The sequence below is a fragment of the Python bivittatus genome, unplaced genomic scaffold (genome assembly GCF_059951505.1).
Source record: "Python bivittatus isolate LINGU-HERP-01145 unplaced genomic scaffold, Pbiv_v1 ctg000330_np1212, whole genome shotgun sequence".
NCBI lineage: Eukaryota > Metazoa > Chordata > Lepidosauria > Squamata > Pythonidae > Python > Python bivittatus.
Window position 1 is genome coordinate 50,432,202 of NW_028277058.1, and position 19,773 is coordinate 50,451,974.

The 19,773-nt window shown below is 37.6% G+C and overlaps 1 protein-coding gene across 16 annotated transcripts in view; it reads left to right on the forward strand.

The window, feature by feature from the left end:
- Window positions 1–19,773, forward strand: part of CACNA1C (calcium voltage-gated channel subunit alpha1 C) — a 572,293-nt gene that overhangs the window by 529,341 nt on the left and 23,179 nt on the right. For all 16 annotated transcript variants that reach the window (XM_088141261.1, XM_088141249.1, XM_088141247.1 and 13 more), the window contains 9 exons: window positions 1,683–1,748; window positions 5,297–5,388; window positions 6,077–6,245; window positions 6,560–6,687; window positions 8,429–8,525; window positions 9,372–9,474; window positions 12,682–12,783; window positions 12,998–13,125; window positions 14,405–14,539. In XM_088141261.1, coding sequence (XP_087997387.1) covers window positions 1,683–1,748; window positions 5,297–5,388; window positions 6,077–6,245; window positions 6,560–6,687; window positions 8,429–8,525; window positions 9,372–9,474; window positions 12,682–12,783; window positions 12,998–13,125; window positions 14,405–14,539 — 1,020 coding nt within the window. The remainder of the gene's footprint in view (window positions 1–1,682; window positions 1,749–5,296; window positions 5,389–6,076; window positions 6,246–6,559; window positions 6,688–8,428; window positions 8,526–9,371; window positions 9,475–12,681; window positions 12,784–12,997; window positions 13,126–14,404; window positions 14,540–19,773) is intronic.

The window sequence follows — 19,773 nt, forward strand, 5'->3', positions numbered from 1 at the left end:
CTCCAGATGTGTTGGACCACATGCTGGCTGGGGATGATGGGAGTGGTAGTCCCAACACATCTTAAGAGCACCAGGTATGGGAAGGCTGATCTATGGCCATTACTGGCAACTGGACTCAGTCCAAAAATGGCAACAGACCCAAACCCTTATGCATACCTTGGTCCTGTTTTCCAGCTGACATGATAGAATTACAGACACCAGCATGAAATCTAGGCAGGGGGCCACAAAACTAACCGAGATCTCATTGTGGCTGGAGCAGAAATTCCCAGAGATTCTCCAGCCCTTTTTAGTAATATCGCTGCTTTAAAATGTTTATACCTTTATTTATTCATTTATTATTTCAATTTCAAGGCCGCCTGACTCCACAGCAACTCTGAGCGGCTAATGATTTATAATGTTAAAAGAAAATAACACACGCACACATATATATGAAAGAAAAAGAATACAGCTGACCAGAAGACAGACCCCAGTCTTTGGATAAGGTCCCAGGCAAATACATATTTAGCAGTCTCCAGTCCACATCAAACCTACTGAGCCCTTTCTGCAGTATACCAAGTCTCTATATGTAGAGTGTTTCTTCCAGACGTATGCTCTATACATCTCTTGCTGAAGTTTCTAGATTCCCAGTTCCATCCTACATAATTCTTTATAACATTTACATGTGCCCATGTAATAAAGAAACATGGTGGCTGCAAGAGGGATTTAACTCTTGAGTAAGATTATTACCTCTTGGAAGTAACTCAGACAATCATAGCTAAATGAAATTTGATTGTCTAAGTGGAACAAAATGATAGTAAGTTCAGTTTCAGGAAGCAATGTTTCTGCATTATCTCTGAAATATGATCAGAGTCCAACATCCACTGGACTACTACAGTCAACAATTTCTCTTTATAAAGCTCCATGCCTATTGATGGAAACAAAATTAGTGGAGTTCAAATAATTTCTTATTGAGTGAATTACAATATCATTTTCCCCATATGTATGTATTCCAAAATATTGCATTCCAAAATATTGGATCTATATTTCTACACAGAATAGTTTTTGCAATTATTGGGTGTGCCTAATTTTAAAATTTTTGACTATATCTTTCTTTAGCTATTAGCTTGCTTTTTAAAAAATTATTAGTCAGTGTAACAGCTGGCGCACATGATTTTTAAATAGGGAAGAGTGATGGTGATTAAAGTTGTGACCTGTTCTTACTACAACTGAAAATGCTGAAATCATTATCTAGAGAAATAAATATTGTATATAAATCTTTACAGATCTGATAAATGATAGGTATCAAGCACTGTTTTTCTAAGAAAAAATATTAACATAAAAAGAAATAGTAATGACTTAAGTGAGGTAGAACAGTTTTGTTAAAAGGGTTAGTTATGGCAAAAACAATGGATCAGTAGAGACATCTAGTGGAGAAATAAATACATTACATTAATGACAGTATGCACAAAATTTTTAAAAGGGAGGTGCACAAGATCATCTAGATTTTTACTTTCTGATACACTGTCATATGTAAATGCATCTATATGTACTCTGCTGCAGATTGTACAGTCAAAGCATATTTGCCTCCGGGCTTTTTCTCTCAGGTGCTTTCAATATGGGAGCTTCTGGGAATATCCCAAGTTCCAAAAAGCTAGTTTTCTTAATAAATGATTCATTGTTACCTACTTTTGGTTTATCTTCAGGCTCTCCCTTATGTGGCTCTGTTAATAGTGATGCTGTTTTTTATCTATGCGGTGATTGGGATGCAGGTAGGTGATTTTCCAAGATTAACATTTTCTAACGCAAGCATATGGAGAGGGAACTAGTAAGAAAAGAATCTTCATGTCAGTTCAAATAGTTCAAATGGAAGCACCTAAAAATGAAGTCAGGTAGTATAATATTAAAATACCAATTAATTTTAGCTAAATTTAAATTTAAATTAAATTAATTTTAAATGTAAATTAATGATAGTAATGCTGGTTTGGTGAGTTCTCGTCCTCCCTTAGGCATGAAACCTGGCTGGTGACTTTGGGCCAGTCCTTTCCCCTCTGCCCAACCCTCATCCAAAGACTCAGTAAACATGCTCAGAAAAAGAATCTGCTTTTGTGCTTTTTTTTTTTCAGCACTGCAACCATTTCTTCGTATTGCAGATAAGTAAAATAAAGAGCAGTTGTTGGCCAAAGTGTTACCCATGATTATGTGCAGAGTCTAAAAGACAAAAGAAATCTCTCCATGTGGAAACTCTGCCTCACCGTCTTGTTTCCTGAAATGAAAAATATGGCCTGCCGCAGAGTATTTAATTTGTCATCCTGCAGTGGTAACTCCCAGCGCCCCCTCAGAACAGCTGCGACTGTCATGACTAACTAGTGAGTTGGAGAATCTGAGCCCAGATAGTTCCAGGGCTCCTCAGGCAGCTGACTTTGAAGAACATCCCTTTCAAAGCTATGTCGTGTCTGGATGCTTCATTTGCACAATTGCTTTCCACTTTCCTACTTTTAAAAAGCTGGGTACTGTCAGCACTTATAACCACCAGAACAATCTGCATACATGCAGAGCTCAGCCAGAGTTTCCAAAGGTTTTGCATATCAACCCCAGAAGAAAATACTTCACGTAAGATACCAGATTGCCCGATGGACACCCATGATCTGAGATTCTAGTTTATTCTGTGCGCATTGTCTCCTCTTCTCACAATTTGTGATAATTAGTGACTGGTTTTGGACAGGAAAGCAGGTCATCTGCTTTTGTTTGTTTGTTTAAGACCAGGGGATTGAATCATCACTTATTTGCTCTATTGCTCAAGCCCTATAAGGCTGCAGATATTCATATTTTTATACAGCATGGATGCACAGACTATATTATGCATAATATATTAGATGCATAGTCTAAGTATGCAAACATGAAGATCTCAAGGATTTGCAATGGCACATTGGAAGTGCTGATGCACTGTTCAAGGCATTTTCATATGATTTGCTTGTCCCTCTCCCAATGTTTTTTTTTTCAGTATAGCTCTGGACAGTTGAGCCCAAAATTCTCACAAAGACTTATCAGGCCAGATTTTTAAAAATTGATTAGGTTACATAAATCTCCAGAATACTTCCACTTTTGAGACCCAGATTATCTCTGAAATCATTAGGAACACAAAACGCTTTCAGAAAATGGAAGGATGTGCAGATGTTCTAAACCTGCAGTATTTCTCAAACCATCCAACTTTTTCTCAGGCACTGAGAAGAGCATAACAGATCCAGGCTGTTTTAGTTGTTTGTAGAACTGTTTCCTATCTTACCATCCATGCAGCACACACTTACTGTTGCCCAAATGAAGTAAGCAGAGGGTGAAAACTAAAGAAAAATAATCAGCAATAGGCCAACTATAAGTGGAGCATCAGGCTACTTGGCTGAGTTGGAATTCAGAGGAATCCTGCAGTTTAAGAGAGTGAAAGTTCCCTATCCACAAAAACAGCATGAATATATCAAGCTCTCATACAAATGCAAGTCCCTGGTAATAATACCATTTGAAACCCAAGATGCTTAAATATCCATTCATGTTTTTCACATTTCCAACATTGGCTTGAAGTACCTTCGTACATCTTTGATAATTTTACCATGCCTGGTGGACTTGTGAAAAAACCAGAAAATTTTGGATACAAATACATACAATGATACAAATAATTTTAAAGATTAATATTGAGAAAAGGCCAGACCTCTTTTCATTGGGACTTATGGACAGCCAATTAGAAAAGACTCATGGAAGACTGATTTATATGGTAACCACAGCAAGATTACTGTATAAATAACAATGGAGGAATGGATTGTGAAGATGTCAGAATTGGCAGAAATGGCAACACTGACCTGTCTGGTCAGGGACAAAATAAGTACTTTTTTAAAATACTGGAAACCTTTTATGGACTTTTTGCTGAAAATAGAAAAAAGTGAAGTGATTATTTATGGATTTGATGATTGAAAAAGGATTAAATAAGGGGCTGAAGGGATTTCTGTAATATCAAAGAGGGATAAAGAGTTTGTTAATACCTGTTGAAAAGAAGGTCAGAAATATATATATATATATATATATTTATATATATATATATAATATATATATATTATTCTTGTTTCTTTGGTTATCTTTCTCTTTTTTGCTTTTTGCACTTTTCTTTCTTTTCTTTCTCTTTCCTTTCTTTTTCCTCTCCTTATTTTTTCTTTAGATTTGTCTTTTACTTACAGAAAATTTTTCAGTAAAAATTATATATATAAAAAAAGAAAGGAACCCAAGATGCTCACCTTATGCCAAAACCAGAGCTGTATCTTTGCCTATTAACTCACTTACATTTTTCCCTATATACAAATCATTAGGTACTGAGGTATTAATCCATGTTGTATTAAGTACTGTTAAGTCCCAATACTCTGAAAATTGCACCCCTTATTATTTAAAACATTTCTATATCACTTTTCATTTTAAAAATCAAAGCAGTTTTACTACTTTTGTAAATATTTACTGTTGAAAATATTTATTTACCATATTTGTTGAAGCTCCAATCAGAAGATTCTGGGTGGTATAAAGGAAAACAAAAGAAGTATGATAAGAGTGACTGTTATATTTTATTGAAATAATTCATTTGGAACACAAATAAGAATTTTAAGCTTCATGAATTTCATGATAAAATTACAGAAGTATTCTTGAAAATCTTGAGAATAATTGTTTAAGGCAAAATGGAGAAAATTAATCTTCACATAACACCTTCTTCACAAATGTCTTAAAGAGTAATGTACTTACAGCTAACTTAAGGAAAAAAGGATTTCTTAGCACAGCTTTTTTAGCTTGCCTAAACAGTTTTAGAATGGTTTATGATGTGATAGACAGATTAGTCCTCTTATTTTACATGATAAATAAACAATCTTGTGCCCTGTATTAAATCTCTAGTATCTCATTTTTAAAATAATTCGCTATTTTATTAATATCATTTGCACATATAAAGGAAAGCACCCATTGTATAGATGAAGCAAAATGAAAAGTCTGTGAAGTGTTTACTGAGCAAATTAAAAAAGGGAATGATCTTGCGTAACTTCAAAGCGAAATTCAAAGTAAAAAGATTAAATCCAGTTTAAATGGTCTAACATATGGGGAGACCATCAGTCAGAATTACACCTAGTGCAGTGGGAAGATGTCAAACACTGAATTTAGATATCAGAACCACACAAATATGTAGGATATGACTATATTTTATAAGGTTATTAGAGTAAGAATATTAAGACTATCAGATATAAGAATATCTTGTGGCATGCAACATTACCTTGAATCGACTTTTTTTTTTTTAAATTAGGTGTTTGGTAAAATTGCACTAAATGATACTACAGAAATCAATCGGAACAACAACTTTCAAACTTTTCCTCAGGCTGTGCTCCTGCTTTTCAGGTAGGTCTCACACAAAGTGTGTCAGGGCAGGCAACCCCCATCTAACCTCCAAAGTCCCCTGGATGGCATTGTCTCACTGAAAAATGGTGTTCCTACTAACTGCCAATAGGAACCCAAGAAAGTGTACTAAGTCTTTGGAATGGCTTACTAAGCCTAAACCAGCACACTCACCTTAAAAACTTTTTAAAATCTCTTCCAGTAAGGCCTGAAGATTGGCTCTGCCCACTTTCATGATGGCAGGACAACACTGCTGTGCCATAGCCACTGGAAACCGAAAAAATAAAAATAAAAAAATCCCCCAGTCACGAAAGTTGCTCACCCCAATGCATACTTGATTTAATCATACCTTGGAAAAATGATTTAATCTTTTTCTAACAAAAACCAAATTGTACCTGCTCTTTAATTTTTAATTCCACTGAATTTAATACCTGTTTTACAAGATACTTTTACAAGATCTGATACTTCCCAAATCTCAAAATGCTTTGTGTAGACTAGCTACCCAAAAATATCAGGTAGAAGTTTTCTCAGAAGTCTGGCTGCTTATTAAGTATGACTTGCTCTATGCTGTAGATCTGTGATGTAGCTAGATGCAATTAGCTGGTGAGTTATTTGCTGAGTGCTTAACTTTTAAACTACTGACCAGTAGTGATAAACCACCTTCTTCCCCACCCCATCCTCTTTTCAACAGATGTGCTACTGGTGAAGCTTGGCAGGAAATCATGCTGGCATGCCTACCTGATAAGAAGTGTGACCCTGACTCCTTGGAACCAAACAGTTTTACCGAAGGTGAACATCTCTGTGGGAGCAGCTTTGCTGTATTTTATTTCATCAGTTTCTACATGCTTTGTGCCTTCCTAGTAAGTAGATGTTTGCAATCTATAAAAGTTGCATAGTGATATATATATATCACTATATATAAAATATATATATATTTTTTTTTACCAAAAAGAATTTTTCTTATGTTATGTCAGGGATGGGAACTTGTGATCCCTGAACCATATGCAAATTCTGAAATCCCTTTTAGCAGCCTTTGATCTTAAGTCTACATATTATACTTCACTTGTGTTTTTCAAGAGCAACACTGCTTTGCTTGAAAAAGAATTTGAAATATAAATGATTCTGGCATGAAATACTTTCTTAGGAGAATTAATATTTTTGTGCTTATTTGCAGATAATTAACCTTTTTGTTGCTGTTATCATGGATAATTTTGATTACCTAACACGTGATTGGTCAATTCTGGGTCCCCATCATCTGGATGAATTTAAACGGATTTGGGCAGAATATGATCCTGAAGCCAAGTAAGTTCCCAGCTGCACAATTTAAAGAAAAGGACTCTGCATAACTCTATTTACAAAGTCTAGCATTTACTCAGGTTTCCATTCAGGAGCTGCATAGGATTTCATGTCTTCTATGACAACCATGATAACTGGTTACCTGATAACCTTATACACGTAGCAGGGCACATGCTGGATTTTGTATTATGTTTGGGTGGAACTGGTGACCTGAAAGTGGAGGTCACCTCTGTGTGACTTTTTTCATGGACAGATCATTTTCTGATTAGGTTCAGGCTAATGGCTAGTACAAACCACTACAAAGGTGGAAATCTGATCCAGTTAAAATGATTGAGTGCACTTGGGGAGTTTCTAACCTTATGTATCAGAAATATTACATAGGGATAAAGAAATAATCAAGGTCGTTAATGTTGTGCTTCCTAAGCACACTCACCCTTATATCAATCACTTGGTTGATCACCTAGGCACCTAGGTGGTGGCCTCACAGCTCTGCATGCATCTAAATTATACTAATTATCTGGATTAATTTCAATTGAGCTTTTGGCTGGGAGGGGGTACTGAAACTCCTTTGGTCTCCTTGGTAAATTGCCTGTGCCAGAAATTGGAGGAAAATGCAGCCCTGCTACTTGTCCTAGATTTTCAGTGGGTTTCAGTACCACCAACTATGGACCTTCTGGTGGAATCAGGCCTTGGGATTTGTGAGGGTTCTTTGTTTTCCAAAAACTGGACACACCACAGCTCAGAAGATAACTGCACAAACTATTTATAGTAGCACATACCTTTCCTGTTGCCCTGGGTAACTCCATCCTCCTAGGCTTTGCAAGTTGATGTAGCCACATAAATAAGTCTTCAATGATTAGTCCTTATAACAAGTAAAAATCTTAAAGTTTGTAACGTGGCATACAACACTTGCCTCCCTCCAAAAGTCCCTGCACTTGTTGTGGATTAGATGCTGCCTCAGTGTGGTTGCTCCTCTTCTGGTTGCTACCAAGCTTTGGGCCAAGCTCTAAGCCAAGCTCCAGGCAGGAATCCCAACACAATGGGCTGCTTACCAAAGCTTATGGTCCTGGCAGTTGACTGATAGCTGTCTTGCTTACCTGTAATAGCTGTACATTCCAGATGTTGCTTCCTGCTTCCTCATATATTTGTTGTCTTCTTCTCCTTTTCTCCTACACACCCACACTATTGTAAGTTAAGGGCCTGGGTGGGGTGAGGCTGCCAATGTAGTCAGCATGTTCCTGAAAACACCAGGGTTTCAGGAGGGTGTGGCTCAACAACTGGCATGGATACTTGTGAGTAAACTGTGAGTGGGAGAAGGAAGGAAGGAATGAGCCCATCTCCTCTCAGGTTTCTAGGGCTGTAAACTTTTACTGCTCTCTGGGAGAAGGGAGAAGCTGAGCCTATCCTTGGGGAAGTGGGGGCGGGAAGCATTTCTGCCTGGCTGCAGCTGCTTTTCCCAAATACAGACAGCAACCTCAACTTCATTCCCTCTCAGGATTACTTTTTTGCAGTGATTCTGGTCCTTCCTGTCCAAAAGGAGGTGCTGAAACACTGACACCTAAGCAGATGCTGTATGGTTCTTACAAGGTTACTTATTATCTCCCCTGTTGTTCAACATCTACATGAAACTGCTGGGGGAGGTCATCCAGGGTACTGGTATAATCAGTCACCTAATTCCAAAGAAGCCACCAATACCCTTGAATGTTGCCTAACAAGTCTTTTTTTTTTTTTTTACTTTTTATTATAGGGGACGTATCAAACACCTAGATGTTGTAACACTCCTGCGTCGGATACAACCTCCACTGGGTTTTGGAAAGCTCTGTCCTCACAGGGTAGCTTGCAAGGTATGACAGGTTTCTGTTCCCTTCCTGTTGCTCTTTCGCATAACTTTTCCTTATATACTGATGTATGACAACACCAATCCTCCCTGACCATATTGACTGGGGCTGATAGGAACTGCCATCCAATATAATACTGATAGAAACTTCACAGCACATTCCTTTATGTTGTGCCCTGAACAAAGCTGCTCCCTAGAAGAAGCATAGAGAGTAAGCAAGATTACCTTGATGGAAATCAGAAATATGTAAGAACTGTTTCCTAGGAAAAGGGGTCTGATACATTTTTTAAGCCCTGAGAAACAAGATAATATTTGGAATATTTTACGCATTCCTGATTCATTGGTGTATTAAAAGTGGGGGAAGGGGTACAGCGCAATCAGAATTGCAAGACTGATGTCAGCCCCACTAAGTAGACCTAGGCAGACCTTGCTGACATCAGGACTGAAATGATGAGGCTTTATGGATTTGTTTATAGATAGGAGATGGGATATGGGAAGAAGAGATCATTTGTTATATTTTAAGAGAAGGAGATAAGTTACTAAAATTGTTTATACTTGTGATGAAGGTGGAAAGTCACTTCTTCATATATTTCTTTTCTTTTTCTTAATATATACTTATTTTTTCTTTCTTTTCTATTTCTTTCTCTTTTTTCCTTTTTTTCTTTTTTTTCTGCACCTTCTACTTTTTCTTTTTATTCTTTTAGATTTCTTTTCAGTTTCAGTTTTTACTGTTGTAATTATAATTCTTAATAAAATTACTATAAAAAATGAAGCTGAAAAAACAGCATATGAATTGATGTGGTACATGCTATATAATTCAATATTGTGTTTCTGTCTTTTTCTTCCCCCTTAGCGCCTTGTCTCTATGAATATGCCATTGAATAGTGACGGAACTGTTATGTTTAATGCAACCTTATTTGCACTGGTTAGAACAGCACTGAGAATCAAAACAGAAGGTAAGAAGACACTTAATATGCAGCAGAAACACATGGGATTCTTGATAAGTTTCTTATAGCATATGTCATATGCCATAAAATCTTAGAAGCATAAATTTGGGAGGGTCCAACTATCTGCTCAGCAACAAATCCAAATTAAAGTATTCCTAAAAAATTGAATAGCTTGTGCTCTTAGGAAAATCAACAGAATTTGCCTTCCTATAACTTAAATCCCTTATTGTGTTCCCTTCTATGTGACTTCCTTTCAGTTATTTGAAGAATGCTATCATATTCCCATTCAGCTGAGTTTTCTCAAGACTAAACATACTCAGCTTCTTCCATTCTCTTTATTAGACTTCTAGTCCCTTGATTATTCTCATTGCTGCTCTCTGAACCTATTCCAATTTCTCTGAATCCTTCTTAAAGTGTGGGTGCCCAAAACTCAACATCATACTTCAAGTGAAGTCTGACCAAAACAGAATAAAGTGGAATTATTACTTCCAGTGATTTAGATATTATAGTTCTGTTATTGCAGGCCAAAACTTCATTTGCCTTTTTTTACAGCCACATCACTGTCAGCTTATATTCAGTTTGCAATAGACTATGTAGTATTCCAATTTTTTTCCCCCACAACTACCATTATCAAGCTAGAAATTCTTCATCCAATGCAATTTATTTTGTTTCTTAAGTCAGGACATCATGTGACCGTGCAACTTAGTGACTACAGTTCTGGCAGTCCCTGGTTACCATCATTAAGCAAACCAGGTCATTAAGTGAGGATCTAATGTGACAGGGACTCCCGACTTCCTGCCAGCTTCCCCATTGACTTTGCTTGTAGGAAGCCAGCAGGGAAGGTCACAAATAGCAATCGTGTGACTGTGGGATGCTGCATTGGTCAGAAATCCAGGCTGGTTGCTGAGCACCCAGATTGCAATCACGTGACTGCGGGGGTGCTGCAGTAGTCGTAACTTTGAGGACCAGTTATAAGTACCACTCGTTCAACACCATTCTAAGTTTGAACAGTCGCTGAATGAGTGGTCATTACCTGAGGACCACCTGTAAGGATTTTCAATGAAAAGACAAGAAAAAAGATGTTCAAACAATATGGTAATTTTCAGAGAGTTGTTCTACTTACAACATAATTTCTCATTCCTTTTTTTATTTTATTTTCTATTATAATGATTAATATAATAGTATAGATATACTTTTCCACATATTTTCTCTTTTTTTAGTTTGATATAAAATGTATTTTTTAAAAATTATTTACAACCTAGAACTAAATTTTAAAATTTTACTCTGTAAACAAATCAGGGTAAAACATTAAGCTGAAAAGTCTGATTTTGAAAAATTCAGTTTGCATTTTAAATTTAAAATGTAGAATTCTGTGTTTTTTAATATTCAGCCCATAATATTCTAAAAATATTTTAGTATTCAAACCAGAAATGCTGAACCCATTCATACCTTATATTCTGTTGTGATATCTAAGATTTCCTGCGAACAACCTCAAATATTGTCCATATAACAATTAGCAAACTTGGATTCTTGCTATCCAATTCTTATTCTTCTCTAAATCACTTAGAGCCTGGATCCGAATACTGTCCAAAATATGTTTTATATTTAATAATCTAGTGGTGGAATAAATAAGGTCTACATAGACTTTTCAGTCTAAGAGCCAGTTTGGCCTAGTGGTTAAGGCTCCATGTTAGAAACCAGGAGACTGTGAGTTCTAGTCCCACCTTAGACATGAAAGCCAGCTGGATGATTTTGGAGCAGTCACTCTCTCCCAGCCCAAGATGTCAGGTTTGGGCAACAAGCTGGTCAGTCAATTCCTGTCACAACCAATGGATCAAAATTTGGTTGTTCTGAAAAAAAGAAAGAAAGAAAGAAAAAAAGCAGACCTTGTACCTATGGGGAAAATGCTAGGGAAAAAAATGCATGGATAAACAGTCTGTTTGCCACCAGTAGCTGGTTCTTTTCCTTTCTTTTATCAATTCATTTGAGAAGCCAAGAGCAATTGAGGACATATGGGTGATATAGTATTATCAAAGGGATAAGTGTAGGATTTTCTCCCTATGTTCTAGGCATTTTAAACTTGTTGAAAGTTTAATGAACCTACTTAACTTGATTTCCCACCAAAATGGCAGAAAATTCCATCGTCATTATTTGGTAGTTTGTGATCTTGAAAAACTTCAAGATTTGCATAAAAGAAGCCTAAGGGCTGCCAATTCTTGCTATAATGTTTATACTTTAAACAGTTGGTTTTACTGGCATTTGTGTTTGTTATTTTAATTGTTATCTACACAAAACATGCAAAACTAAATTAACCTAGAGTGAATCACACAAAATCTTATGTATTTACTGAGGGTTATATGCTGCTCCATCCAAAGCAACTCTGAGCAGCTTACAACTCCAGAACAGTAAAACGGTTAAAAATAAAAAAAATACAATACAGCAATAAATAATAAATTTGTCAGCCATACAGTCAGCAGCAGACAATGTACAATCTCTTCTCAAAAGGAACAGATGTGTCTGACAGAGCTTAATTAACTTTTTCTGAGGCAGGTTTTCATTTCTGTGTTAATATGTAGAATATGTAGACTGTGTCAATACTGACTTGGACTCATACTTTAAGTTGCATTTATCAAACCATTATCAACTAAATTTCAGTTGTTGTACTGTAATGTGATAAAACTAAGGTTATAATATAAAATACTATAGCTAGATATTTGGTGAATTAACAGTTTCTTGAGTAGGTGCAATATGAATTATGATCCACTCAGATTTCATATATAACTACAGTTTTGTCCCCTGAAGCAGCTCTAACCTCTAGCTATCAAAAATAGCTAGAGCTGAAGAGAAACCTTTTAAAAAACACATTTAACTAGTTCCTAAAATGTTTTCACTACTTATGAAACTTTCTTCTGTTCAATGGAATTTTTACATTTTTACTTCCTTGGACATCATTCTACCTATGCAATATTATTAAGTTAAGCTTGGCTTCATCCTTCAGCCTCAAAAGCTCATCTATCACTATGCTTCACAGGTCATAATATACCAAAAGACAGAGTTTGTATTTTTTTTCATTTAATTGGCTTTAATAGGATCAGAGTTACTGAGAATCCTATTTTAAGATGTCTGCATATTTTTAAATGGCTCTGTGGACTAAATAAATTACTGTTCCATACAAGAACTGGCTTTTTTTTTTTTTACTAATATTTCTTCTTAAAGGTAACTTGGAACAAGCCAATGAAGAGTTACGTGCAATCATTAAGAAAATCTGGAAGCGCACTAGCATGAAGCTGTTGGATCAGGTTGTACCCCCAGCAGGTGGTGAGTCCACCTTTCTTTCAATACTCTTATTTAATACCAATTCCAATCTGTAACACACTCTGCGATCCTTGAATACAGGGTGGGAGACCAATTTTGTAAAATGGGTGGACACTATCACCTTTAAATAATAATTTGTTAGTAAATTATAAAAGCAAAAAATCTGTCACTTGTTTTTAGCTTCTTACTTGTTTTTTTCAAAATGGGGGCCATCTAGATGATGAAGTCACAGTTGGAAAATTCTACGCCACGTTCCTGATTCAAGAGTATTTCCGGAAATTCAAAAAACGCAAAGAACAGGGTCTCGTGGGCAAACCTTCACAACGTAATGCTCTTTCTCTACAGGTAAGTAATGAATACACAGCATGAGGTTTACAGAAATGAAAGCCAAAAGTGGATGTTCTGTATATTGCTTAGTATTGTAACACTGATGCAAACCATCTGCTCAGCAGTTTCATTATCCTTCCTACCAAAAATCTACACCAGATACTTTCTAACTGTGAGAAACATCTCTTATAAGATATGAATTTAGTTAGTTTTGATGTTACGAACTCAAGTTGCTGATTCCCAGCCCCAATTTTAAAAGCATTTTTATTTAATCTAATCAAATCATCATCTTGACAATAATCAGGGTATGGCTATACCAGTTATTAACATACCTTTTTTATTATGTAGGGATCCATCAGATTTAATTTTTATGAGTTTTTTGGGGGGGCAGTTCCTGAAATCTTGATGCATTCTTCTGTTTAGCTGTCTATTTTAGAATTACCATGCTGCAGTGACATCTTTATTTTATAACTAATGGGAATACTGAGTATTTTTCTTAGTTACTAGAATTAATTATAAACTGGGCTATTTGGTTAAAATGGTATTTTCATATGTAAGAACAACTGGTTGGAAATAAATATGTTTGTTATCAAGGTATCTTACTTCTAAATTAATGTATTTGGACCAAATATGTACAGCAGAATTATGACCAAGTGAAGTTTGAAGACATATTCTTTTATCAAATAGCATCTCAGGGATCTATCACAAATATCTTACAAAAATTCTGGTGAAATTTAAGAAATGTTTATGCAGGTGTATTTAGTCAGCTAAGTATTCAGTGTATCTTTCATCATGTTTTCCCTAAACTTCAGTGAAGATAAAATTACCCTTCCTGTACGATACATACATAAAGGATATATTTATACTGTATCCAAACAAGGTAGGATCATGACTGGGATATCTGAACACAAACTCAAAATGAACCAAGTAACTTCACTGCATGGGAACAAGAGATATTCTTTTGAGTCCCATTGTCACTGATGGATTGAAAGTGATCCAATTTTTTCTTAATGGCTTTTTTCATATTTCAGATACAGGGAAACTATTGCTGCAAAGCACTACAAAAGGGTTTTTGTCAATTTAGAATTGCAAAATGAATCAGTTAACTGGGAAATAGCATTCAGCACGAATATGTTTATGAGCAAAGTGATTACTTGTGCCCAAAATAGCCAGCACTACAACTTCCAATTACATTGAGATTTAGTGGCTATTAAGAGCCAGAGTCAATAAATACTGTATTTTAAGGTCAGTTTTATTTCTTTTATATACTGGTATGCTAAAACATAATATTTTCTAGGCTGGTCTGCGCACATTACATGATATTGGACCAGAGATTCGAAGGGCAATATCTGGAGACTTGACAGCAGAAGAGGAATTAGACAAGGCCATGAAAGAAGCTGTTTCTGCTGCTTCTGAAGATGATATTTTCAGGGTAAGTGCTTTCTCTATGAAGATGCAATCTGGTGTGCAGCAGAATGATCCTTAAGTAGCCAAAAATATTCAGTCAGATTCATGGACTGAAGTAGATGCAGTACATGATGAAGAGAGAAAACCTTAAGTAACTAAGAATAATAAAAACCAGATAGTTTACTCTATAAATTGTCTAACAATCTTAAAAAGGCATTTCAAACTTATTTATAAGTAGCAAGGATCATCTGTAGTTTTTAGTCGGTCTGTAGAATCAAGGGAGAGGATTGACAGAAGTGATGCAGTAGACCCCAGATTTAAAAAACTTATGCCCCCCCCTTAGCTGAATGTGATTAATATGACACAAAACTAAAATTTCTTTCCATCACTACTGTTAATGTTTTGCAACTGTTTCTACATCCCCAGTATGTTAGAGCAGAGATGGACAACCTTCTTAACTCTAAGGACCACACTGCTGTGTTGTGACATTATAAGTATGTATACCAGTGTATCTCAATCTCAGCCACTTTAAGATGGGTGGACTTCAACTCCCAGAATTCCCCCAACCAGAATTCCCCCAACCATCTTAAAGTGGCTGAAGTTGAGAAACACTGATGTATACACACATACATTCACAAATACACAGATATAAGTTTCACTCATTTCTCTCCTTGGCCCTCCCCTTCCTCTGGAGCTTGGGAGAAGAAAGCAATAAGCTAAAGGAATCTATTGCAGAAATCTAGCAACTTGAAGCTTGTCACTGGGAAAGGAAGGAAGCCTAGCCAACCTTCCTCACAATGATTCAGCTCAGGGTTCTGCTAACAACTCTTCCTGTACGATACATACATACATGTGGATGCCAAAGGTGGAGGATGAGAAAGATGTCCATTCTATTCCTGATAGAAGCATCCTGAGGGAATTCTAGACTACATGACATGTAGATCGCTGTGCAATAGAAAAAATAGGACATTGTACCACATACACTGGAATTTTAAGAGCCAAATATTTATTTGCTTTTAAAGTAAATGGACTGCTGAACGCACACAACAGGGATTCATATGCTATTACAGCATATTCAGCAGCCTCTCATTCAGCAAGCATTCAAAGTTAACTTCAAACTATAGCAATGAACAAGGGGACTTATGACTGGTCCTCATAGTTGCAGCCGTTGCAGTGTCCCAGCAGTCACATGATTGCAATTCAGGTGCTTGACAAATGGCTTGCAATTACGATGGTTGCAGCATTCTGTGGTGATTGTCATTTGTGACCTTCACTGCCAGCTTCCGACAAGCAAAGTCAATGGGGAAACCAGCAGGAGGTCACAAATGATCATCACGTGATGTCGTGCCTAACAACTACATGGGATTTGCCTAACAAGGGCAGCTGGAACTGCCATAACTGCTGTCATAAGTCAGCACAGTCATGTGATTTTTTGCTTTATGACTACGTCACTTAGCAAAGAGTTGCTGGTCCCAATCACCACCATTAAGCAAGTATTGTATTGCTTATATAATGCTTGTGTAATTACTCAGCTTGAAAAGAAGGACAATAAAGGAATTAAAGCCTTTTTCTCTTATTGTTCATGGATGGTAACACTGGATGCTTACATGAGCGTTGGCTTTCTTTTTAGTATAACTACTTTTTCTTATCCTACCTGGATGTAGTGGTCATGGTAGACATTCATTTTATTATTTTATGTCTTTATAAAACATTTAAACTGCCTCAATCCTAAAAGACTCTAGGTGGTGCACAAAGAGCAACAGTAGCAAACCAGTCAGTAATAGATACATAAACGGCACAGTGTTGCACCATTTACAAACCAGTGCAGTAATAAATACAGAATGGCGGCACTGTGTTATGCTGGTTTCACCTCCTTTCTACAGGGTCAGTTCTAGTCAGTGGTGATTAGGAAGGAGAGATCCCGCTCTCGGCCCCTACTATGTGGGACGCCACAGGGATCAGTGTTCTCTCCTCTGCTATTTAACATCTACACAAGACTACTGGGTGAGCTCATCCATCGCCATGGGGTGAGGTATCATCAGTATACTGATGATACTCAATTGTACATCTCCGCCCCTAGTGACTTAACCGATGCTGTGGATATCCTATCCTGGTGTCTGGAGGCTGTGAGAGTCTGGATGGGGAACAACAGACTTCAACTGAACCCTGGAAAGACTGAGTGGCTTTGGTTTGAGCCCCTCTCATTCTAGGACTTTACCATCTTTGGTACTAGTTGGGGTCATACTGCCCCAAACAGACCCTGCTTGATGAGCAGGTGGCAGTTGTGGCTAGGAGGGCCTTTGCACAACTTCGTATTGTGCACCAGTTGCACCCATTCCTGGATCAGGGGGACCTTCTCACAGTCACTCATGCCTTGGTCACCTCCCAGTTAGACTACTGCAATGCGCTCTATATGGGGCTGCCCTTGAAGAGTATCCGGAAACTTCAGCTGGTGCAAAATACAGCAAGGCGAGCAATTATGTGTGCTTCTGGTAGAACATACGTTATACCTTTGCTTCACAAGCTGCATTGGTTACCAGTTTGTTTCCAAGTCCAATTCAAGGTGCTGGTGTTGACCTTTAAAGCACTTCATGGCATTGGTCCAGGTTACTTGAGGGACTTCCTCTCCCCAATTTCATCTGCCCATCCTACCAGATCCAGCACAGAGGGTATGTAACAGGTTCCAATGACTAGGGAGCTACATTTGGCAGGATATAGGTGACGGGCCTTTTCTGCTATGGTGCCTGCGCTATGGAATCTTCTTCCCCCTAAGGTGAGGTTGGCCTCATCACTATTGGGCTTCTGGAGGTCTCTCAAGACCTGGTTGTGCCAGCAGGCCTAGAGACCCCAGGGGGTGGGTGATCTTGTGAGGTGGCTCCATTATTTTTAACAGCTCCTCGCTTATTATTTTTTGTTTTAATTTTTAAAAAAAATTTATACTTTTTTAGTGTATTTATTGTTTTTAATCCTGTTGTACACTGCCCAGAGTTGCTTGGAAAAAGTGAGATGTAATGAATGAATGAATGAATGAATGAATGAATGAATGAATGAATGAATGAATGTATAATAATACAATAATATAAAATTACATTAAATTTTATATTAACAATTATATACCAGCACTTCTGACTCCCCCTTCATGGATCACTGCCTTGTCGTGGCGAAGGGGCTTGCGTAACTCAGTGAAGCCATGAGCTATACCATGCAGGGCCACCCAAGTCAGACAGGTCATGACAGAGAGTTCTGACAAAATGTGGTCCACTGGAGAAGGAAATGGCAACCCACTCCAGTATCCTTGCCAAGAAAACCCCATGGACAATGTTAAAAGGCTAAAAGATATGACGCCGGAAGATGAGCCCCTCAGGTCGGAAGGTGTCCAATATGCTACTGGGGAAGAGCGGAGGGCAATTCCAAGTAGCTCCAGAAAGAGTGAAGCGGCTGGGCCAAAGCCGAAAGGACGTTCAGCTGTGGATGTATCTGGAAGCGAAAAGAAGGTCCGATGCTGTAAAGAACAATATTGTATAGGTACCTGGAATGTAAGATCTATGAACCAAGGCAAGCTGGATGTGGTCAAACATGAGATGACAAGACTGAACATCGACATCTTGGGAATCAGCGAACTGAAATGGATGGGAATGGGTGAATTTAATTCGGGTGACCATTATATCTACTACTGTGGGCAAGAAACCCTTAGAAGAAATGGAGTTGCACTCATAGTCAATAAGAGAGTCGGAAAGGCAGTAATGGGGTACAACCTCAAAAACGACAGAATGATCTCAGTGCGTATCCAAGGCAAACCATTCAATATCACAGTCATCCAAGTCTATGCCCCAACCACTGATGCTGAAGAAGCTGAGGTTGACCGCTTCTATGAAGACCTACAACATCTTCTAGAACTAGCACCAAAAAGATGTCCTTTTCATCATAGGGGATTGGAATGCTAAAGTAGGAAGTCAAGGAGTAATCGGAATAACAGGCAAGTTTGGCCTTGGAGTACAAAATGAAGCAGGGCAAAGGCTAATAGAGTTCTGTCAAGAGAACAAGCTAGTCATAGCAAACACTCTTTTCCAACAACACAAGAGATGACTCTACACATGGACATCACCAGATGGTCAATACCGAAACCAGATTGATTATATACTTTGCAGCCAAAGATGGAGAAGCTCTATACAGACAGCAAAACAAGACCAGGAGCTGACTGTGGCTCAGATCATGAGCTTCTTACTGCAAAATTTAGGCTTAAATTGAAGAATGTAGGAAAAACCACTAGACCACTCAGGTATGACTTAGATCATATTCCTTGTGAGTACACAGTGAAGGTGATGAATAGATTTAGAGGATTAGATTTGGTAGACAGAGTGCCTGAAGAACTATGGACGGAGGTCCGTAACATTGTACAGGAGGCAGCAACTAAAACATCCCAAAGAAAAAGAAATGCAAGAAAGCAAAATGGCTGTCTGATGAGGCTTTACAAATAGCTGTGGAAAGAAGGAATGCGAAAAGCAAGGGTGAAAGGGAAAGATATAAGCAACTGAATGCAGATTTCCAGAGAATAGCAAGGAGAGATAAGAAGGCCTTCTTAAATGAACAATGCAAAGAAATCGAGGAAAACAATAGAATGGGGAAGACTAGAGATCTCTTCAAGAAAATTGGAGATATGAAAGGAACATTTAGTGCAAAGATGGGCATGATAAAGGACAAAAAAGGCAGGGACCTAACAGAAGCAGAAGAGATTAAGAAGAGGTGCCAAGAATACACAGAAGAACTATACAAGAAAGATCTTAATGTCCCTGATGTCCACGCTGGTGTGATCACTGACCTTGAGTCAGACATCCTAGAGAGTGAAGTCAAGTGGGCCTTAGGAAGCATTGCTAACAACAAAGCTAGTGGAGATGACAGTATTCCAGCTGAGTTATTTAAAATACTAAAAGACGATGGTGTTAAAGTGCTGTACTCAATATGCCAGCAAGTTTGGAAAATGCAACAGTAGCCATGGGATTGGAAAAGGTCAGTTTATGTTCCAATTCCAAAGAAGGGCAATGCCAAAGAATGCTCAAACTATCGCACAATTGCACTCATTTCACATGCTAGCAAGGTTATGCTCAAAATCCTACAAGCTAGGCTTCAGCAATACATGAACCGAGAACTACCGGATGTACAAGCTGGGTTTCGAAGAGGCAGAGGAACTAGAGATCAAATCGCCAACATTCGCTGGATCATGGAGAAAGCACGAGAGTTCCAGAAAAATATCTACTTCTG